At 35.6% G+C, this 24266-nt stretch overlaps 2 protein-coding genes across 2 annotated transcripts; one reads left to right on the forward strand and one right to left on the reverse strand.

Moving 5' to 3' along the window:
- Positions 1–554: 554 nt before the first annotated feature.
- LOC106715327 (DNA-directed RNA polymerases I, II, and III subunit RPABC5) lies at positions 555–6514 on the reverse strand. The gene is made up of 3 exons (XM_045683689.1): positions 6372–6514; positions 6035–6144; positions 555–714 (listed from the first exon to the last, which is right to left on the reverse strand). Exons 2-3 carry the CDS (start codon positions 6127–6129, stop codon positions 606–608), a joined length of 204 nt encoding a protein of 67 aa, XP_045539645.1. The 5' UTR covers positions 6130–6144; positions 6372–6514; the 3' UTR covers positions 555–605.
- A 685-nt stretch (positions 6515–7199) lies between these two features.
- LOC106715319 (polyamine-transporting ATPase 13A3) lies at positions 7200–22797 on the forward strand. Its single transcript, XM_045683801.1, has 19 exons — positions 7200–7569; positions 9233–9400; positions 9500–9570; positions 10168–10277; positions 11046–11208; positions 11556–11760; positions 12066–12252; positions 12519–12654; positions 13033–13198; positions 13612–13812; positions 15512–15712; positions 15848–15973; positions 16402–16555; positions 16962–17083; positions 19611–19728; positions 20370–20503; positions 20629–20799; positions 21249–21375; positions 21851–22797. The coding sequence occupies exons 1-19, from the start codon at positions 7444–7446 to the stop codon at positions 22795–22797; spliced, it is 3633 nt and encodes a 1210-aa protein (XP_045539757.1). The 5' UTR covers positions 7200–7443.
- The last annotated feature ends 1469 nt before the right edge of the window (positions 22798–24266 follow it).

The following is a 24266-nucleotide window of genomic DNA, read 5'->3' on the forward strand; positions in this document are numbered from 1 at the left end:
TGGGTTCGAATCCCGCCATGTACCAATGTGTTTTTCGATTTCCGATTTACATATGTACATTTATCCGACGTTCTTACGGTGAAGGAAAACATCGTGATGAAACTTGCACATATCTGAGAAGAAATTCAATGATATGTGTGAAGTCAACCAACCCGCACTTGGCCAGCATTGACTATGGCCTAGTCACCCCTAACTTGGGGTAGGCTCCGAGCCCCTCGGTGGGGACGTATAGTGAGCTGATGATGATGATGATAACAATTCTTAAAGTACTGTTTCGATTAGGAATGTACTTTAATCGTGAAAAATAACTTATTTTTCGTAAAACAAGTTTTAAACTTAAAGCAGCAATATTAATTAACAACTAGATATTCTGGTTTCACTGCAGTAAAACTATTTTTTATATAAATCTATTTTAAATATTAAATAATATTCGCACGAGTAAATTGCAATCGAATTTGTTACTATACTTACAAGTGGCCATGATTTTAAAGGTTGAAATTAATTTATTCACCACAACAAGAACATAATTTTTCCTTAATATTTTGCATTAACTCAAGTTTATTAAAACTTAACATACTTGTAAAAAAAGAACTTAATTTTAATGTTTATTTTTCCAAAGGAGCGTAATTCAATAATTTCTCAATTAAATCAACATGTCCCAACAGCATTCTTCTGCAGCAATATCTCTTCAAGCCGAGGGCATCAAGTGCGTCACTGGAACGAACACATATATCATTAATAGATTTAATACCACCCAATACAATGTATATAATAAGAGAAGGGGGATAAAAGTACTGTCTTATAACAGGATGACTAGTTTCAAACTCATAGGATTTTGTTTTAACACACTCAGTGCCAACAACTTGCATCGCGAGTTCACTTTCATTTTGAAAACATTCATAGTGGCACTGATTGTTGAGTTCCTCTTTCCAATAAAGTACAATATTGTACATTATAAATAGTGATGCAACGGAAGTGTCTTAGCGGAACCGGAAACGGAAACAGATGTCAAAAGTAGATTTTAGGAGAAACGGATACAGATGTCAAAAGTAAATTATAGCAGAACCGGAAACGGGTACAGAAACGGAAGTGTAAATAATATACAATAAAAACAAATTTACAAATTTATTTTTTATTAAGTATCAAATACACTAAATCTAGATTCGAAATAGATATATTTGAAATCTACCGAAGAAAACAATATTGCAACTGCAACTAAGGATTTTATTAATATTCAAAATTAAGTAGTGGTAAGTTATATTTTATGAAAAGTAATTTGGCCGCTTTTTCACCAAACAATCTGTTCCGGTGTTCTTCGTATATAAGACCAGCTCCGCTAAATAATTGCTCACTGGCGACGCTGCTGGGGGGTACCGACAAGTATTGGCGCACTAATGGCAAAAAGTAACGGTATTTGTGTGAATTTAATTTCCACCACACAAGAGGATCTTCATTTAAAGGTAGTCGTTTTTCTTTTTTGTACTCCTGCAAATGTGACTGAATCTCTAAAAGGAGATTATCACTCTCGTTAGTTGTAGCCGAGATTTCTTGGTCTTCGTTCGTACTTAACATGAACTCTAACATTTGAAATGAATTCATCATTGATGATGACGTCGGCTGGACTTCCTCCTTAATTTGAATACGGCACCTTTTGGGTAGTACACAAGATACACTATCATCGTAAGTGGAGTTAGTTGGCTCTCTAGATTGTCTGGTTCTGCTGATCGACATATTTAATATTTTAGCCTCAACCTGCTCCGTAGTGATGCTGGAGAAAAAAAACGATTTGTACCGCGGATCTAAATACGTAGCAATTGTGTAATTATCGTCTTTGGTAAGTTCTCCAAATCTTGCACTTGAGTTCAATTCATCGCGTAATCTTCTCGTCAATATTTGGAATTGCTCTGAAGTATCAGGTTTCATCTCTTCTTGTTGTAAAGTGGTCATAAGGACATGAATCAAGGGTATCACTGATGAAATATTCATTTGCGAACTACTGAAGTTTCTAGTAATTTCTTCAAATGGTCTCATTAATTGCACAAATTTTAAAACATTCACCCAGTCTTCAGGGGAGATCATTACAATTGGATTTGCACTTAGGTACAAGATAATCGAATCCTTGAGCTTCGAAAACCTTTCCATCATATAGAATGTGCTATTCCATCTGAAAATAAAACAAATTTAATAATTAATAACTGCTAAAATAATCTAGCTTTCCATAAGGTGAATATTTATTATCTGCAAACAAAATATGTATACTATTAGTTATTAGATAATGATTAACTGATTATTTACCGTGTAGGGCAGTCTTGAATGACAGATAAAGCAGACTGATTCAGGCGTTCCTTTTGAATCTTTGTTAGCTCAGCTTGGGCGACCAAGGAGTGATTAAAATGGGTGGCAATTTTTCTCAATTTCGTAGTTAACAGTAGAAGCCACTCTTGAGATTCTACACCAGCTCGAATGCAAAGCTGGATCTGGTGTATTGCGCAACTGATATCCTCAAATCCTGCCGTCTGCATTGCTCTAACCATATAAGAACCACGGTCACGCACTATGCAGTGTACTTTTTGTTCATGTATGCCCCATTCTTCAAGAATAGCTTGAAAATTTGTAGATATTACAGCACCTGTACGACGCTCGTCCATGACTTCACATTTCAAAATTAAATTCTTTTTGCAAAAATCCTCGGTAATTCCATGTACAGTCAAACTAAGCAATGAAATTCCAGATTGAAGGTCAGACCATATGTCAGTTGTGAAGGATAACGTGTCGAATTCAGCAAGTAGATCTCTGACTTTCTTAGCCAATCTATTGTACAAATTATCGCATACAAATGATGAAAAATAATCACGGCCTCTCAATTTGTACTCTGGAAGAGCAGCGTTCATTAATCTGCGAAAGCCCATACATTCGACAAAACTGAATGGTAGGTTTTGGAGGGCAATCATTTCAGCAATCATACGATCAATTTGTTGAGATTTGTAATGTGATGTATCCCAATTATCATTAGTTTGCAGACTTTGTTGTAGTTTTAATTGTTTTTTAACATTTTCAGCCGGAGTTGAATAAACCTACAACAATATAAAATAAGTAAATACAAAAAACAGACAACTGACTTAAGTAACTGAAAATTTTAGAATCTTTCAAGAGTATTTTATGAATTGAAATCGGCTAAGTATTATTTTGTATGCAAAATATGGTTAAACAAACTATTGTTTAATCATTTATTACTAAGTGCGCATGTATAAATTAAATCAAAATTTTATTTAAATAACATTTATAGAAATTATGTTTTTTTTATTCATAAATCGCTCACGTTAAGGATTTAGTACTCAAATTATCCACACAGTAGGTCTATCTATACTGAACATAATAGACTAACAGTTGCCTAATTACAGATAAATACTTATATAAAAAGTAGGTAGTCATTTCATTAACTGACCTTTTCTTTTTTCGTTTCCGATGTAAGTTTAGCTCCTTCATTTAACTTCTCAAACTTTGCAAACTCCTCGGCATGTATTGCTTTGAGGTGACTCTTTAAAGCGGTAGTTGTGCGGCCTTTTCGCGAGTACACTTTATCACATAGTTTGCATCTGGCTTTTGCACTGTCAATCTCAACGTAATAGATCCAAATAAGGCTTGTTTTTGGTTTCATAATTGCACTAAAGTTACACAACTCAAAAGTATTGGCAGAAAATATTACGCGCTTACATTAACGAAAAGTACGTGAACGTACAAATGCGGCCGTGCACGGACTGTGCGCCTCGCGCCGCGCATGCGTAACTCTCAGCCGTCGTAAACTTCCGTTTGTATTTCCGTTACAAAAGTAAAAAGATATAAATGTAGCGCAAACAGAAGCAGAAACGAATGTTGAAGAGCGCGCGCAACTTCCGCACTCGCGGAAACGGAAACAGACTTCCGTTGCATCACTATTTATAAATAAGGTATAAGAAACATTATTTTTCCTTGTGGTAATATATTTTATAGTAAACTATCTACTATCTAAGAATTTAAATGAATTGTGTTGTTTGGAAAGTCATTTTGTTATGTTTTTTTATATCATAAGGTGGCAAACGAGCAAACGGCCAACTGGATTCGCCACAGTACCGAGGCGACCATTGCCCATAGACATCCGCAAATGCAGATGCGTTGCCTACCTTTAATCAACAGAGAAGGGGACGAACAGAAAGAGAATATTTCTCCTTCCTATGCGTCCCCTCTTCTGCCAAATCCACTTCCCCTTCTCATCCTTTCCTATAAGAATTAAGCCTGCGGTACCACACTCATCAGACGAACGTGGAATTGCTTCCACTTCACGCCTGTCTTCTGTGTGGTCGTGGTATTGCACCGGTCGACCCGGCCAATTCGTGCACCCAACCTAACCCAACAAATATTGTTGTTGCGGGATTTACCACTGTTAAAGGCTATTTAAAAAAAATGAAATATATCTTAAATAAACGAAAGACAATTTTCATACAGTAAATAGATATTTGATTATTGAATGAAGAGATTTCTTTATGAGAAAAATGTTGTTATTGGTCTTTACAATTAAAAGAGTAAAACCAAAACTCCTGCATCTATATATATAAAAAAATTCTTAGTCGAACTAATTATAACTCAAGATCGGTCGAACTGATTTAGCTGAAAATTGATGGGGAGGTAGCTTAGAACTAGGAGACGGATATGGGAACTTTTTTGGATATGGGGACGGAGTCACGGGTAAAAGCTAGTATTAAATAGAAACTTTTAACATAGAAGCATTGCTAAAACACCTCACAAAACATTTAATGATCATATGGCTTGTGTTTAAAAAACACAATTAAATCTTTTATTGGAAGAAAACTAATTTAATTTCGGAACAACCTAATAAGACTTATAACTTACTTAAAACTTATTAACAATTCTGTGACAAATACAATAACATTGTTTAAAACCATAAATAACTTTTACTATGGTCTGTTAATAAACCGTAGCACTATGTACAACACGGAAACGCAATTAAAACAATAGTATAGCTCTTAATAATTATTAATGTTTAATTTGAAACTGTGTTACATGCCTTATCTACACAAGATACACAACATTTTATATAAAATTTCAGTACCATTTACCATGAACCGTATAATTCTACATTTATAACAATGCAAAACAAATATGTTTTCTTAAATTGTTCATTAAATATTTTTAAAGAATTCATGATAAGGGCTATAAGATTTTACAACACTTAATGCCATAGTATTTGGACTTGCGGGTAAATAATTACTATGTTTATTCTGATTACTCAGTAGATAAATTCGGACAAAACTCGGATATAAACTCAAACCATATCAACTTAACATGTTTTCTAGGAGGCTTATTATATTACCTTGGTAATGTTTTTGTTTCAAAGTAGCGCCAGTTATCAAGAAATTAGGTAGCAGAAGGTTAGCGTGGTTTGAACATGTTATGCGGAGGGATGATAATAATATTAACAAAAAGTAATGAGATTGAATGTAGATGGCTATAAAGATAGAGGAAGACCAAAAAGTATGGATGGATTATGTGAGAGGATATGCGTAAGAAGGGGGTAAATTCAGATATGACGGCTGATAGAGATGTATGGAGGAGTAGCACATACTGTGCCGACCCTCCATAAGAGTAGAGATAAGGGTAGGTTGATGATGAATATTTCTTTTAGTGTGTCAGCATTGCGCCAAATGGAATTCCATGGTATTCCTGCCCTCTCAGTTACATGTGTAAGTTATGTTGTTGTAGAGTTTTAAAATTTTGTACTACTGAAGTACCACCCCGATACCTTTAACTATATATTTAATGGAACAAATTTCAAATTTGTTTCATTAAATTTTATTCATCCAAACAACAGCAACTTAACAAAAACATTAAACAATTTGAGACTTGTGATATTTGATAAATATATTATGTTGAGTACTCGCTAAAACAGAAATTTAATTTGTGTTTATTCACTTTTGTAGCATTTTTCTTGATTTTTTATTAGATCTGTACTTAAATACGTTATGAAGGCAATACATACCCTTCTGTATATTCAGCTTGTAGCAGTCCGAGGTATGCCTCCCATTTATTGCCGATCACCTTCCCACACGTAAAACAACGTACTGGGATAATCATTTTGAAAACGATAACCTAAAACCATTTCAAAATAAATTATCTTAATTAAATATTTTCGCATAACATTGAACGAGACTCATTCCTGTAAGTTTCTTGCAAATTATCATTGTAATTAAAGTTATATAAAAAACAATTGAATGTTAATAAGTATCACAAAAACACCAATATTGAGGTTATCTTTTATTAGTTTGTATACGCTTGCAGAAGCAACAGTGGTTATTTTATTTGTACACACGACTTACCTTAAGTAAACGACTGTGTCCAAGATTTGTTTATAATACTCTTTTTCTTGATTGTAGTTTAATCTGAAACTAAATCGCAAGCACAAGCTCCAATATTTACAATAAACAAAGTGGTAGCTGACAATTAACTGAACGAATGACAAATAATTGTTGACAGTGACATAGAGTAGATCTTTGCTCTAAACTGCGTCACAGATAAATAATTTGTGTAAACTTTTATACAGATTACACCGAAGCAAAATTTTTGTAAAATAAACATAACCTGATCCTAATTCGCCATGAATATGTACGTATTCCCCATAAAAATTAATAACGTCTTTATTTTCTTTTTCAGATCCACTGGATCGATATTTAAGAAGATACAATGACTTTGAATGTTGAACAACACATAACAGTTGATGACAATCACATGGTAATATTCTTTACTAAGAATTATAAAAACTATATCTACTAAGATCAAAATATTTTTTTTTATATTTGATAATTTTGTGGTAAAAAAAATAATATGCAAAAGGTTTGACAGCTTATACAAGTATCAAAAGGAAGTTATGCTAGCCTTAACTTACTCTATGTTGAATCTAATAGCTGTTATATTTTTGGCCACCATTGGTCGAGTCGGGTATTTTAATATTTTTATTTATAATTAGTTTCATTACCTTTGTAAAATGTTTACTAGATGATATTTATATTAATTTCTCAAGTCATAATTATGTACAAACGGTCTCATAAGATACAGTTATGATAACAAGAAATACAAAGAACATTTTTGAAAGAAAGAAGTGGAAAATGTAAATATAGAACAGTTTATTCAATAAACCCTTATTCCTTATACTGTATGTTGAACTCTTCGTAATATGTTGGTTGACCAATGATTATTTTCATTAATATTTAGACTAAGAAGTTAAAGTAGGCGCTAAATTGTACTGAAAAATTTAGTGTGTGCTTGTAACAATAGTTTTCGTTTAGTTCTTTGTGTGTTAAAGTTGTGAACTAATGAAGTCATCAATATGGTAGCTTAACAAAGTAGTAGTACATTACCAATACCAAAGTAGTGTGTCATAAATATAATATAATGATGGATTCAGAAGATGACATTCAACCTCTCATACGATACGAACAAGGGACTACTAGGGGGTCCTTACATGCCATATTGAACTTTTCAGAACAGTCAATAAACACTGATCCTGAATTTGACCAGGTAAAAAGTTATTTTAGTTATAATAGTTCACTAATGGGCTAAATTGCCATTTTACAAGATCATAGATTTCTTTTTTCTGTTCTGTATTTAAAACATCATTAGCAACGGTTTTAAGTTTTAACTCATAATCCTCATGCTAATTTCTGCTACCTATACATTACGAACATAAAGCAAAGAGAGCACTTGCTCAGTTCTTAAGAGCTAGGAATATACTATAACTTGTCATAAAATAATATATTCAATAAGGTTTATTTTTAAGCGATTTGTTGCTTTGTTACCGCCCACCAATATACAAGCACCTATTTATTTTCCTTTTGTAATTTATATTTAATAAATAATATAGCTAATTAAGCATGTTAAGTGTATCACACATGAGTTAAGCCGTTATTAATTAATTATCATGTCTCATGAGAGTTTAAACAATTGAATAATTTAGATTTTTTAATTTGTGAATTTCTCACAAGCAATATATTTATAAAGAACTAAAGTCAAATGAGATAGATAGACCAAGAACAATTAATGAATACCACATCAATAACATATATAGCATACTAGGTTAGCATGGTTGTAAAAGACCAAGATCTTTAGTTGGCATAGATTTGAACTCCTTTATGAGAACACATAAGAGCCGATAACATTACCTTGTGTAAGTAGAGATTTCTATCTCTTCCACTTTCAACATCTAATTAAAATTCTGGTCAATTATAGGTATTTCTTTTATTGTGTTTCCTAAGTGCATATCTATATATATAAAAGAAAGTCGTGTTAGTTACACTATTTATAACTCAAGAACGGCTGAATCGATTTGACTGAAAATTGGTGGGCAGGTAGCTTAGAACCAGGAAACGGACATATGATAATTTTTACCCCGTTTTCTATTTTTTATTCCGCGCGGACGGAGTCGCGGGTAAAAGCTAGTAGTTTATATAGCTTTATAAGTTATGTTTTAATATATGTTTCATGATTAATACTTTATCCATAACTTCCTGTCAACTCACTGAATTACCAGTATTCTTATCTGTTATGTATTACAATGACATATTGTGTATAAACATTTGCCAATTGGTGTTATCAGTGTTTTGTAATTATTTTATCTTACTAAAAGCAATAATTATTAATTATTATTATTATTTAATATATAAAATTCTCGTGTCACAGTTTTCGTCGCCATACTCCTCCAGAACGACTTGACCGATTCTCATGAAATTTTGTGAGCATATTCAGTAGGTCTGAGAATCGGCCAACATCTATTTTTCATATCCCTATTAAGATTTTTTAAATGCGCGCGGACGGAGTCGCGGGCGACAGCTAGTTAATATTATATTATTATTAATAATTTAATATCAGAATTTAGTATATATGCATTTATATTTTTAAATATTAAAGTAGAACTAAATAGATACACTTTATATATTTTGGTATGTTTTTTTTTAAATATTTTAGAAGTGTGTGGTGTGATTAATTTTCCCTAGAATATTTTTTAGGGATTAGACAAACCCAAAAATTACAAACACCATGTATACTTACCATTTTCTAATACCTAAATCTGTACAAAACACATTATTATACCTGGATTTTTAAAGAAAAGATGTCAATTTTTTGCATGTGCTTTAGCAGCGGCAACTAAGTAATAGCATATCAGCTTTCTTATACTTTGTTTTAGGTAGTACATGGGTACAGAAAAAGCAGATGGCGGACATTTCTTGTCTATATATTCACGGTTTTAACATGTGGGATACCCGCTTTGATCTTCCACTGGTACCCGAGATGGTATCTCTATGCAACTTCAGAAAGATGCTGCTTCCAGTTGGCAGAGCAAGTTATTGTAGTGGTATGTTATATCTAATGTTTTCAGTGCCGCTACAATTTTCAGATTATTCAGAGATTTCGGATGTTAGTAATTTTCTTATACCACATTTTATTCTTTCAGGAAACCTATCAGAAGAAATGTAAAAGTTATTACATACATAAAATCCTGATCAAAGTAATTGCAGATGCAAGGTAAGAGTTCATTAAATGTGTTATTATCTAACAAAGAAAAAGTTAGAATCTATAAAATATTTTTTTTTAACTGTGATAAATGCTAGCAATAACATCTGTTGTACAAATGAACCGACTCGCTCGGTGAAATACTACGACCATACTAGACAGGTGTCAAGTGGAAGTAATTCCGTGTTTTGTTTGATGAGTTTGCATTCCGGAACCCTAATATTACTCCTCTTTATCACCCTTATCGTATATAGAAAAGATGGGAAGGGAAGTAGAATTGACGGTGGAGGGGACTCATAGTAAGGGGAAATATTCTCTTGCTGTGCATCTCCTCCGACGATTAAAAGTGGCAACGCATCTGCTATTGTAGATGTCTATAGGCAGCAGTCACTTAGGCATTTCGGCAAATTAAGATGGCCGATAGCCACCTTATAATGTAAAAAAATAGAATGATGTGAAGATAATATAAAATTAATTTTTCTCCCAAATACTACTGTCATATTTGTATTCTATAAAGTGTACTGAAAATTGCAAATAATCTATTAGTGACAGTTTAAATTAATCATGTAAGAAGTAGAAGAAATATTTAAAAAAATCTGTTTGTTACAGTGGTTTGATAAATGAAGGTTTTCAAGAAGAAATAGGCGGTGAAAAAGGAACTCTGGATAGTGCAGATGACTTGTACACACCTATACATTTGGACGACGGCACTACTTTAAGTAAGTATTATTAATAATCTATTTATACATAATTCTATATCTTCATAAAGTTATACATTTTAAAAATCTAGGCTGTTTTAAATTACTTCTAATTGTAGCGGGATTTATTTTTCTAGATTTTATTTTCTAATTTATTTTTGTAATAAAATCTTGTTAATAATACCCTAATGCATTAGTTTATTGCGTTTGGAGGCTGCAGCCTCAATTTCAATCCCTTGGAGAGGATGGTGTATAAGCTGAGAACGAAATTCCACGTTACTGAAGTGGCTGCTTACTTTAAATTATAAAGATACTGAGTACCTTTTTAAGATACAATCCTAGATCCTTTAACATATTTATATCTTGTCTATTTATATATTCGTACCATACGTATTTATATTATCTATTTTAATTTATTTGTTTTTTTCCCATTTACTTAAATTTGTTTTTTCAAATGTATACTGGAGTAACTTATAATTGTTAAATGCTAAAATGCCGTGACTGTGGGTTTTTTTTATTTTGTGAACTGAATATTGTATACCTTTATGAATATCTGTGCCCAAGATACAGGCTATGCCTAGTGTGGGCATCACAAGATTACCCTAAATAACTATAAATGGTAACTTAACATCCAGTTTAATTATTCAGTTATGTGTAATTTTATGTTAGTATATGGTTATTATTTTTGGTTTAATATTTTTTGTTGTAATAAAAAACTTTTCTTTATTACTTTATTTCTTTCTTTCAAAATCTTTTTCAACTTATTAATTCTCTAACGTTCTATTGTAGATGTCCAGAGCTATCGTTACTTCCGTCACAAGAAACAGACATTGGTATGGGAGACAACGCGCGCTGCGTGGGTGCGGCTCGCGGGCCTCGACAGTGGCGCCACTTGCTCGCAGTTACACGCGATGGCGACACGAGCGCCCAGCGCGGACCGACGACTGCGGATGTAAGTGGAAACAATTTATCTATACATTGTAACGAGCACATTCGCAAGTGCGTATACGTGCTCGTACGTATATCTTTACGATATAGAATACATTGTATGTAATATAAAACGTCACCAGCGACTATGTCAATGCAGAATTTTAAAAAACTAGCCTATAATATGCCTGTGTATCAGCTACCTTCCTGTTCAAGTCCCGTCAAAATCTGTCCAGCCGTTGTGGAGATAACTTGGAATCAACATGTCCTTGCGGACAAATATACAAACATTTTAACTTTATGAAGATATAGAACCAGTTTTTTTTTGTCTTTTTTAGCCTGTAATCATCATAGCTCTTTCTATTTTTCCAGGCTAAATATTTATGGCCTAAATGAAATAAAGGTTCCGGTACAATCAATAATGACCCTAATAATATTAGAAGTGTTCAATCCATTCTACGTGTTTCAATTATTCACAATAGCAGTGTGGTTAGCGGAGCCTTATTACTATTACTGTGTTGCTGTTGTATTGATGTCTACGTTTGGTGTTGCCACATCTGTTATACAGACACATAAGGTTAGTGTTGCTATGTACTATTTTATTTTAACTTAATTAACGTCGAAAAAGTAAGAAATACATATTATTGATAATTTTTATTTTTTTCTATTTACTTATTTTTAGTACTGGTTTGACTAAAAATGTGTTAAAATAAATTTTGATACGTTCAGTCATATTTCTGTGTAAATTATACAAAGAACACAATTTTACATGGAGGTTTCTCGCTTATCCAGGTTCGACTATATATGTTTGAAGTTTATACATTTTATGATTTTCCTTACTTCCCTTTTGTGGTATTTTTAATCATGTTTGTATTTGACCAGAATCAAAAGACCCTCCGTGCGACAGTGGAAGCCCACGACACAGTTCAGCTGTGGGGAGAGAGGTCAGTGGACAGCAGATCTTTGAGTCCTGGCGATGTGCTGGTGCTGCCACCTAACGGATGTATCCTGCACTGTGATGCTGTGTTACTGACCGGCTCAGCTATACTTAATGAGAGCATGCTCACTGGTTAATACCTGTTTTTTTTTTTAAATAAAACATTGGTGCGTTAAGAGTCTTTTTCCACTGACTAGACTTAACACTTTTAAAGATTTTCAATGACCTGTATAGAAATTGACTACTTATTGCTTTGTGGAAAAGACTCTTAAGTCACTTCTGTATTTTTTAATTAACTTAAATTTTTGAATTAACTAGAATTTTTTTTTTCCATATTTAATTGAAGTATATCAAGTCAGTGGCATTGAATGTGTTAAGATTTATATTTTTTGTTTCAGGTGAATCAGTACCAGTGACAAAGACAGCACTACAACGTATCGACAGACCGTTCAATCATAAGGAGCATGCATCTAGTATTATATTTTGTGGAACTAAAGTTATACAAACACGTTACTATAATAATGAACCTGTCAGGTATTTACTAGTTTATTTTTAAATTCTGGCATAAACTTAATTAAAGCTTAAATTATTTTTGATTACGAATTAAGAATTTTCTACTTTAAAAGTTAAGCTAGTTGTTTAAATGTAATGCTTCAAAGTTTTTTTTTTAACTAACTACAGTATGTAATTTAAATCTAGAATAACTAATCATTAATTAATTGAAAAAAAAAGAATTACTAAACATGTAACATTCAGCCAGTTTTATTTTTTTAATGATAAAAATTTTTCAAGAAAAATATAAACTATACTATAAAAACTACGGGATGTTCAAATTTAATATTAAAAAATTAACATTAATTTTGTAATACTTTTTTTAGATGTAAGAAATTAATGATACATTATATTATACAGGGCGTTAGTACTCCGCACGGGGTACAATACGAGCAAAGGGCAGTTAGTGAGGAGCATCCTGTACCCTGTACCGGCTGACTTCAAGTTTGACAGGGATTCATATAAATTCATCTTCATATTAGCCTGCATCTCTATATTGGGTTTATGCTATACTGTTGCACTTAAGGTAAATATAAAAAAATATAAAAAGTTTTTATATTTTTTATATTTTTTAAGTTTTTTATGTTTATTTTATAGTTTTTAGCTTTGCCACTTTTATCCATATTTGATAATCTTACTAATATTATAAATGCGAAAGTTTAAATGGATGGATGTTGATCTCCGGAATAGTACAACGGATCTTAATGAAATTTGTCACAGATGTAGAACATCTGTGAGAACGAATTGCGAGTCGCGGGCGACAGCTAGTCAAACATATTCATTAAACATGACTATTATGAATAACATTAATAATTTAAAAAAAAAAATGGACCTCGAAGTCCAAAGTTTTTATGGTTAATATTTTTAAATCTGCACAAATATGTCTTGGAATACATGTGTTTATTATACAATATAAAATGTATTTTTTTTTGTTGTTAGGCGTCTCGTTCTGTAACAGTAAACGACGTGGTACTAAAGGCACTAGATATAATAACTATCGTAGTGCCGCCCGCGTTGCCCGCCGCCATGACAGTAGGGCGGCTGTACGCGGTGTCGCGACTGCGGCGCGCCCGCATCGCCTGTCTCAACACACGCGCAGTCAACGTCTCAGGCTCGCTCGACTGTATGTGCTTTGACAAGGTAATTCACCAGGGGAGGGGACACATTGTTTAGAGGCGCGCATCGCCTGTCTCAACACACGCGCCGTCAACGTCTCAGGCTCGCTAGACTGTATGTGCTTTGACAAGGTAATTCACCAGGGGAGGGGACACATTGTTTAGAGGCGCGCATCGCCTGTCTCAACACACGCGCCGTCAACGTCTCAGGCTCGCTCGACTGCATGTGCTTTGACAAGGTAATTCACCAGGGGAGGGGACACATTGTTTAGAGGCGCGCATCGCCTGTCTCAACACACGCGCCGTCAACGTCTCAGGCTCGCTCGACTGCATGTGCTTTGACAAGGTAATTCACCAGGGGAGGGGACACATTGTTTAGAGGCGCGCATCGCCTGTCTCAACACACGCGCCGTCAACGTCTCAGGCTCGCTAGACTGTATGTGCTTTGACAAGGTAATTCACCAGGGGAGGGGACACATTGTTTAGAGGCGCGCATCGCCTGTCTCAACACACGCGCAGTCAACGTCTCAGGCTCGCTCGACTGTATGTGCTTTGACAAGGTAATTCACCAGGGGAGGGGACACATTGTTTAGAGGCGCGCATCGCCTGTCTCAACACACGCGCCGTCAACGTCTCAGGCTCGCTCGACTGCATGTGCTTTGACAAGGTAATTCACCAGGGGAGGGGGCACATTGTTTAGAGGCGCGCATCGCCTGTCTCAACACACGCGCCGTCAACGTCTCAGGCTCGCTCGACTGCATGTGCTTTGACGAGGTAATTCACCAGGGGAGGGGACACATTGTTTAAAGGCGCGCATCGCCTGTCTCAACACACGCGCCGTCAACGTCTCAGGCTCGTTCGACTGCATGTGCTTTGACGAGGTAATTCACCAGGGGAGGGGGCACATTGTTTAGAGGCGCGCATCGCCTGTCTCAACACACGCGCAGTCAACGTCTCAGGCTCGCTCGACTGCATGTGCTTTGACAAGGTAATTCACCAGGGGAGGGGACACATTGTTTAGAGGCGCGCATCGCCTGTCTCAACACACGCGCCGTCAACGTCTCAGGCTCGCTCGACTGCATGTGCTTTGACAAGGTAATTCACCAGGGGAGGGGACACATTGTTTAGAGGCGCGCATCGCCTGTCTCAACACACGCGCCGTCAACGTCTCAGGCTCGCTAGACTGTATGTGCTTTGACAAGGTAATTCACCAGGGGAGGGGACACATTGTTTAGAGGCGCGCATCGCCTGTCTCAACACACGCGCAGTCAACGTCTCAGGCTCGCTCGACTGTATGTGCTTTGACAAGATAATTCACCAGGGGAGGGGGCACATTGTTTAGAGGCGCGCATCGCCTGTCTCAACACACGCGCCGTCAACGTCTCAGGCTCGCTCGACTGCATGTGCTTTGACAAGGTAATTCACCAGGGGAGGGGACACATTGTTTAGAGGCGCGCATCGCCTGTCTCAACACACGCGCAGTCAACGTCTCAGGCTCGCTCGACTGTATGTGCTTTGACAAGGTAATTCACCAGGGGAGGGGACACATTGTTTAGAGGCGGAATAGTTTTTATTTTAGAATAATATAACACAATAATTGTTGCCAATTGATTTTATTATCCGTCATATTGTTATGACTTTCCCTGATAGTGGCATGTGTTTAAACAATATATATTTATAATAACAATATAATAGTTGATTCTAGAAGCTTCTATTCCTTCTAGACGGGGACATTAACAGAAGATGGTTTAGATATGTGGGGTGTGGTGGCTGTTAGCGCGGCCAGTGAGCCGCCGCGTTTGGGCCGACCTCAACGAGACCCAAGACACCTAAATGATCTGCATGACCTCAAGATAGGCATGGCCACCTGTCACAGCCTGACTCTGCTTAATGGGGAACTAGCTGGCGATCCGTTGGACCTCAAAGTGAGTTTAAATACCTTGGAATGTAATAATCACCAATATTTTACATATTGTAATTATAATGAATATTAATATTAATAGGGCAATAAAAAAGACAGATAGAGAAATATAAAAGATTACCTTCTCGATTGTTATCAGATGTTTGAATCAACTGGATGGACTTTAGAAGAGCCTGATGTACCGGAATTGTCAAACTACGAGATCCTGACGCCTACTATTGTTAGACCAAAGAAAACTGCTAATATCAATGTTGATGATATCCATGTGAGTACATTTAACGTATTTTCTCAATACATTACTTCGTGACTTCTTCAGCGCAGAATTAAAAAATAATAGCCTATATTTTTTTTTGTTTTTATGCCCACGTGCATCAGCAATTCCCCTTTAAGGTGCCGTCAAAATCGGTCCAGCTGTTCCGGATATTACCCGAAATAAACGCGGCCTAGCGGACAGACAGACAGACACAAATTTTCAAATCTGTTTTTTAATATATACTAGCTTTTACCCGCGACTCCGTCCGCGCGGAATAAAAAATAGAAAATGGGGTAAAAATTATCCTATGTCCGTTTCCTGGTTCTAAGCTACCTGCCCAACAATTTTCAGTCAAATCGATTCAGCCGTTCTTGAGTTATAAATAGTGTAACTAACACGAATTTCTTTTATATATATATAGATATATATTAATATTTCAGATGCCACTCGAGGTGGGCATAGTGCAGCAGTACCAGTTCGTGTCTTCACTGCAGAGGTCTGCTGTGGTGGTGCGGCTGCTGGGTGAGGACGTACTGCGTGTCTACTGCAAGGGTGCTCCGGAGACGCTGCGCACGCTCTGCCGACCAGACACCGGTACGTAAACGCGTATACGTACCGCAACGTGCACGTAACGTACTATACAGACACGCGTACGTATACGTAAAAAGGACAATTGAAGCTGAAATATAATGGCACATAAGTGGACACCGTTAATGATAAAAAAATGTCACCGAATCCTTATTAAACTGTAGCTGTCTCGTTATATATCTTTATTTCGGTATGAAATTAAATTGAGTTCTCTTTTTTTATTTTATTTAAGCAGTACATCAAATTTGATTACAATACAATAATTTCGTCAAACTGCAAGAGCAGTTTATTGGAGAAAAACTGCACCCAAAATCCTTACAATACCCTAATACTTATTATTACAAATGACACACTATTTATAAATAGGTTTATATTTGTTTCGAAATTTTTGATTTGTTAAACTGTGTTACAGTGCCTGAGAATCTGAATGAAATCCTGAGTTCGTACGCTGAGAAAGGTTACCGTGTGATCGCTATGTCTACAAAAATAATGGAGGTCACCTTCAAGCAGCTGCAGAAGATGACCAGGGATGAGGTAGTGTTGGAAAACCTTGTATAGAAAAATTACTTTTCCCAATGTATGTAATATGCACAAACTCAGAATGAAATGTTGCAATACGTCTGTTTTATTTTAAATAAACTAAAATTAATTTCCTGCCCATTACACCCCGGCACTTAAAAAATGTATTAAAGAGAAACACAAATACTTCAAGAAATTTAAAAAATATAATAACAGGTCCGATTACGAAACGTATAAGCTACTTAGGGATAGGGTAAAGAAATTAGAGACAGAGTGTTATGACAAGTACATCAATACTGTAGAGGAGTCTATTAAGAAAAACCCTAAATACTTCTGGACATACGTTAAAACGAAAAAAGCACAAACAAGAATCCCCGAGTCGGTCTACTATGGCGACCTAGTGGCATCAAACGGCATCGAAGTGTGTAACTTATTCTCGAATTACTTCAATTCAACATACTCTCAAGCGCCACAAGCATGTTTTGATGCACGTCGCCAAAACATTCCTTGCGATCCGTTGTCTGATATCGCTACTATCGAAGTACAATACGCTGCGGTAAAGAAATACCTAAAATCGTTAGACATCACTAAATCTGCCGGCCCGGACCATTTGCCGCCAATATTTTTGATTAACTGTGCCGAATCTTTGTCTGTCCCGGTTACGCTGTTATTTCAAAAATCCTTGTCTCAATGTACTTTCCCAACATTGTGGAAACGTGCATATGTTACGCCTGTTCATAAAAAAGGTTCGAGAACCGATGTGACCAATTACAGACCAGTTTCAAAATTGTGTGTACTTGCTAAAGTACTCGAAAAAATAATATACAATCAGCTATACGCAGCTTTAAAACATTCATTTAGTAGCGTCCAGCATGGGTTCCTTCGAGGTCGGTCCACCACCTCCAATCTCGTCATCCTTAATGACTTCATAACTGGAGCGATGGATAAAGGAAAGCAAGTCGATGTGGTTTACACTGATTATAGCAAATGCTTCGATCGAATTGACCATAAGGTGTTGCTATACAAGCTACAACTGATAGGCATACGTGGAGACCTTCTTAGATGGTTTTCGTCGTATATATCTAATCGCTCGCAGGCCGTTGTCATAAATAACTATGTTTCTAGCTGGATACCATTGCCTAGCGGTATAGCACAGGGCTCTTTGCTCGGGCCTCTACTGTTCCTAATCTTTGTCAACGACATCGATAAATGTTTCCATTATTCACATCTTCTTTGTTTCGCAGATGACATGAAAATATTTTCTTGTGTTTCAACATTTGACGACGCCATTGCACTGCAATCAGATTTAAATCGCCTTAGCGATTACTGTATCCAAAATAAACTAGACTTGAATCCCTCGAAGTGTATGGTTGTAACATACGGCAGGAAAATTAACCCGATCTCATTTGATTACACAATTAAACAGACAAGGTTGCAAAGATGTCTCCAAGTTAGAGATTTAGGTGTTATTCATGACCACAAATTATTGTTCGATGATCATATTGAGGCCATCATATCCAAAGCATATAACGCTCTAGGATTCGTAATGCGTACGTCACATAGCTTCAAGAAAGCGAAGACCTATAAGATATTGTACTGTTCTTATGTACGCAGCATACTCGAGTACGCCAGTCAAGTATGGAACCCGCGATATAACATATACATCTCCCGAATTGAAAATATTCAAAAAAAGTTTATTAAATATTTATGCTTCCGGTTAAATTATAATTATCGTTCACAAGATTATCTAAATTTATGTAGTAAATTTCATATTCTCCCTCTTGTTGTTCGACGCGAAGTAGCAGACATAACCTTCATGGTAAACATTATAAATGGTAGTATTGACTGTCCCTCTCTTCTCACCAATGTATCATTTATTGTACCAAAGAAATCAGCACGTCACCACACTCCTATCCATCTCCCTATGGCATCTTCTAACTATCGTCAAAATTCATTTATGTGGCGCGCTGGCTTTCTTATTAACAGTTACTCTAAAAGTTCTAGTTTAGATATTTTTAATTCCACAACTAACTCTGTAAAACAGGTATTCTATCGAAACTTTTTCATTAAGAACAAACTGTAAACTATAATAATTAAACTAGATCAAGTTTTTCTTTTTAATAATCTTTGTAGTTTCTTGTGCTTTTCTTTTGACTTTTTGTTTGTATTTTTATATTTCTGTTCGCGCAAAAGAATTGTTTAAATTGTTTCTATTTGTGAGGACCTATTATTGGCTATGTTTGTATTAATTACTGTCTTACCTACTTTGTTAAAATGGCTGTTGGTCTTCCTAGAAATAAATAAATAAATAAATAAATAAACACTTAAGTTGTAATTGGCATATTAAGCGGGCCCCTTAGTGTGGCTTTAGTAAAGATATTTACACTAATTGCTCAATTGTGAAAGGACGAGTGAAGCTGTATGTAGTCTATGAGTTTGGTAGTTCTTTTTCAAAATCCAATATGGCTGACGTTAAAAGATGGCGGTCCAGATATTTTTTGTACTCAACCCTCATATTAAATTAATATTTGTTTGTTGTCAGATCGAGTGTGACTTGGAGTTTTTGGGTCTGGTGATAATGGAGAACAGGCTGAAGGCGGCAACAACGGGCATTATACGGGAACTAAAAGAAGCTAACATTCACGTCGTTATGATTACTGGTCAGTATATAATGTGCCCGACTGGTAGGGTAACGTTACTCACATAGATTCAATTTTACCTAGATTTTAAAGAGTGATATATGATTGGTATACTGCTCGGATTGTTTTATGTATAGGGTTAATGTTTAACGTTGTTTTGGATCTCTGCGTATTTAAGATACAACAATGTTTTTGTACAGGTTTCAGCAACGGAAATTTTCTTTTATTTCAAAAGATGGCAAACGAGCAAATGGTCACCTGGATTCGCCGAAATAGTGAGGCGACCGTTGCCCATAGATATGCGCAAATGCTGATGCGTTGCCTACCTTTAATCAACGAAGAAGAGGAAAGAGGATATTTCTCCTTTCTATGCGTCCCCTCTTCCGCCAAATCCACTTCCCCTTCCCATCATTTTCTAATAAGAAAAGGGTGGGAAGGGAAAGAGGACTAAAATTAGGCTTACGGTACCACACTCATCAGACGAAACGCGGAATTGCTTCCACTTCACGCCTGTCTTCTGTGGTTTATTATTTCACAGGTCGACCCGGCTCATTCGTGTACCCAACAAATATTGTTGTTACGGTATCTACCACTGTTAAATTCACGAAAGGGGTACATTAATCTTGGTATATTTTTTAATATACAGTTTTATTGTCTTGCAGGTGACAACGTGCATACAGCAGTGAGCGTGGCGAAGGAGTGCGGAGTGCTGCAGAGTGGAGAGCGCGTGGTGTACCTCGTGCCGCACTCCGACACACGCGGCACTACTCTCTACTGCGAGAGCACTCTGCATGGGGTCAGTTTTCATACATTATCACTAGATGGCGCTGGCGCTGAATTAAAACACGCTATTAAAATTAGTGTCAAAAATGAATGAAACTTTTACACGCGTTTAGTTACTCCCTTTACTAATGTTTGCAGGTTCCAGTTGGTCGGAAGACGTCTCTGGAGCAGGTGTGCTCGTGGCGCAGCGAGGACAGCGGGCGGGGCTCCTGGCGCGGCTCGGGCTCCACCGGGGACTCCGCCCTCGACGTCGAGGCGCCCATTGTCATGCCCAACTACAAGATTGTTATGACTGGAGATGCTTGGAAGGTACACTTATTTTTTTAATTTTTGATTTTTTTAAATTTAAAAACAAATATGTATTCTACGAACGGTATAAAGTATGTTGTCATAAATCCAGTATGTTATATGTATAGGAACTACTTATTTTTTAACTTACAACTTTACGTCCCACTCTTAGTATCCCTGTATATATTATATTAGTCTAATTTTAGTCCTCTTCACAATCTTTTCTCATTAGGAAAGGATGAGAAAGGGAAGTGGATTTGGCGGAGGCGGGGACGCATGGGAAGGGGAAATATCCTCTTTCTATACGCCCCATCCTCCGTTGATTAAAGATAGGCAACACATCTGCGTTTTCGAATGTCTATGGGCAGTGGTCGCTTCGCCATTTCGGCGAATTCAAGTGACCGTTTGCTCGTTTGCCACCTTATATAAGTTCTATTCAGAATGTTCTAAACGTGGCTATAAATTTGTAGATTCTGCGAGAGCGTTACCCGTCTCTAGTGCCGCGTGTTGTGTCTCGCGGTGCGGTGTTCGCGCGGATGACAGCAGACCAGAAGCAGCAGCTCATTGTGGAATACCAAGCTCTGGGATATTACGTTGGTCAGTATACTATATTTTTAGATAATATTAGTTAAGATAATCGAGCGAATAGCGCGCTAAAGTTACCAAACCAAGTGACACTTGGTTTGGTAACTTGATAGCTGTAGTGAGGTGACGTAAGCGTTGATATTTTTGTAAGTCTAGTGTTGCGCCGATACATCGGCAAAGTGTTGATTTTCTGTCTAACAATATGATGTATTATTCTCATAATTCAAGAAATGTCACAGATATGAACTAGTTTTCATACACTCAAGTAAAAACGGCGACTGTAAGCGACTAGATCAATCATGTTTAGGATGTAAAGGCACTTCTATTACTCATTTTACACTAAGCTTAGAATAAGACTTTTCAAATATATTTGAGGCTTAAGATCAATAGCGCCCTGCGCAGTCCCCCCCCCCCCCCTTCTTTCCCATCCTTCTACTATTACACTTATTATTGTGTTCTGCGCAGCTATACAGGATATATATTTCAGGAATGTGTGGCGATGGCGCCAACGATTGTGGGGCACTTCGTGCGGCTCACACCGGCATCTCGCTGTCGGAGCTGGAGAGCAGCGTCGCAGCACCATTCACCTCCTCCCAGCCAGATGTCACCTGTGTCACACATGTGCTGCGCGAGGGTCGCGCCGCTCTCAGCACCAGCTTCGGAGTCTTCAAATTCATGATCGCATACTCCCTCACAGAGTTCCTCTCGGTCGCTTTCCTCTACTACTTTGATTCCAATCTCACAGATTTTCAATATCTCTTTATAGATGTCGCTCTTATCGTCAACTTTGCGTTCTTCTTCGGTATGACAGAAGCACACACTGGAAGACTTTGTAAAATACCTCCATTGACTTCTTTATTAGGTTTCGCTCCTTTAGTGTCTTTGATAGGTCAAATGACTTTGATAGCTGTGATTCAGTATTTAAGTTATCTCGCTATAACTCAGTTTCCATGGTACGTACGTCATACTTACGAAGGTGATAATGCGAACGAATGTTGGGAGAATTACGCTATATTTACGGTTTCAATGTTCCAGTATATTATATTAGCTATAGTTTTCAGTCACGGCGCCCCCTATCGCCGCTCAGTGATAACTAATAGACATCTAATGATAAGTGTTGTCATTATGACAGTTGTTTGTGCATATTTGACACTATCTCCAGCTAAATGGCTGTCTGAATTCTTCCAATTAAAAATGCCTAAAGATAATTTGATGGGTTATATTGTGTTGGCGTTGGCTTCGTTTAATTTTGTATTCGCTTTGTTCTTCGAAAGAGTTGTTGTACAATTCTTTATGGAAACAAAAGAGGTAATACCGAAGTGTTTGAAAGAAAAAAAGATAATGAAAACTCCACATTTAATGATAAAAAGACAATTAACTGATATTGATTATTTGGACTGTGATAGTATTGTACAAACAGAAACGAGCAGCTGAGGTATTAATTAATTATTATAATTATATTTGAGTAGTTAATTATTTCTAATGTAAAATTTTGATGAATTTTTATTTATATGCATTTAATGCATTTCATGTTAATTCATCATTTTTAAATTAATTTTGTATATTATTTAGAAATTTTAATATGAATTATGTTAATTATGTTTTGAAAATATATCGTAATGTTTCTAACATCATTTAGCAATTTGATATTTGAAGTTTTAAAACAGTATTTTGAAACATTGTATTGAATTTTATTTTAGTTTAATAGTCAATTTTTTTTTTAAATAATTTCTTTATTTTTTTAAATATTTTATATTAAATTTAAAATATATTGTGATAAGTTTACAAATATATGTGATAAGTGCCTAATAAGAAATACCATACCAATTAACATTCCGAAAAAAAAACTGGTAAACAAGTTTTTTTTTCTTTTTTCTTGGGTGCATTTTTTATTTTGGAGTAATCAATTGAATCTGAAGTTTTATATTAAGTTGTTAGATTTAATTTAAAAGTATTATGCCGTTTAACGGCACATGATTTCAATAAAAATGACGTATGTATGTGGACATAACATTATTAAAATGTGTTAAAAAATACTTTTTTTTTATTTAAACCTGTTTTTTTTTGTTAAATTTACTGTATCCCTTCTTGAAATGAAACACAATTTTCGCAATATTTATTTATTACTAAAAAGCAATAAATAGGGTGAAGATAAACTCTATTAATAAATTCAACAAAAGTTTTTATATTTTCAACTTTACACTTAAACATCATTATACATATATGCATAGGTGGGCACAGTTAATCAAAAAGTTAACTTCGTTAATCGTTAATTCGTTAAATAAAAATTTAACTTCGTTAATCGTTAAAGCGTTTAATTTACGAAAATTTAACGCAAGTTAAAGTTAACAGTTAAAGTTAATTTTTGTTTATATCACGAGTATAAGGCGCAAGCGGGAAATGGCCATATGAATAATCTCCGAATCGTATGGACCGATTTTGTCGAGACTTTCAATAGAACTTAGGCTATTTTTTTGCTGCGCTTACGAAATCTCGGGCGATCGCTAATCCTATCTATAGTTTAGTTATATAATATACTAAAATAAAATTTAGACAATAGGAGCGATGTACTAATGCCTGTACCATAATAATGACATAGCATGCACTAGTTACACACACTTATATACTACACTGATAATGATGGACAGTTGACTTTTCAGTCAATTTTTTTATCGACAATCCGACGTCACGGAATTAGAGAGCTAACTAAATTTAGACAACACAAATTTTCTATTAAACATTAAGACATGTGATAATATTCAAAAGAAAACAATCAAAACTTTTGTGCAGTATTTACATTTATCTGTTACTATTTGCACCAGGATATTCATTTGCTTATACTCCAACAACTGAACATTTAATTTTATGTATAATTTGGTAATATTTATTTATTTTATTTTAGC

This window comes from Papilio machaon, chromosome 23 (genome assembly GCF_912999745.1).
Source record: "Papilio machaon chromosome 23, ilPapMach1.1, whole genome shotgun sequence".
Taxonomy (NCBI): Eukaryota; Metazoa; Arthropoda; class Insecta; order Lepidoptera; family Papilionidae; genus Papilio; species Papilio machaon.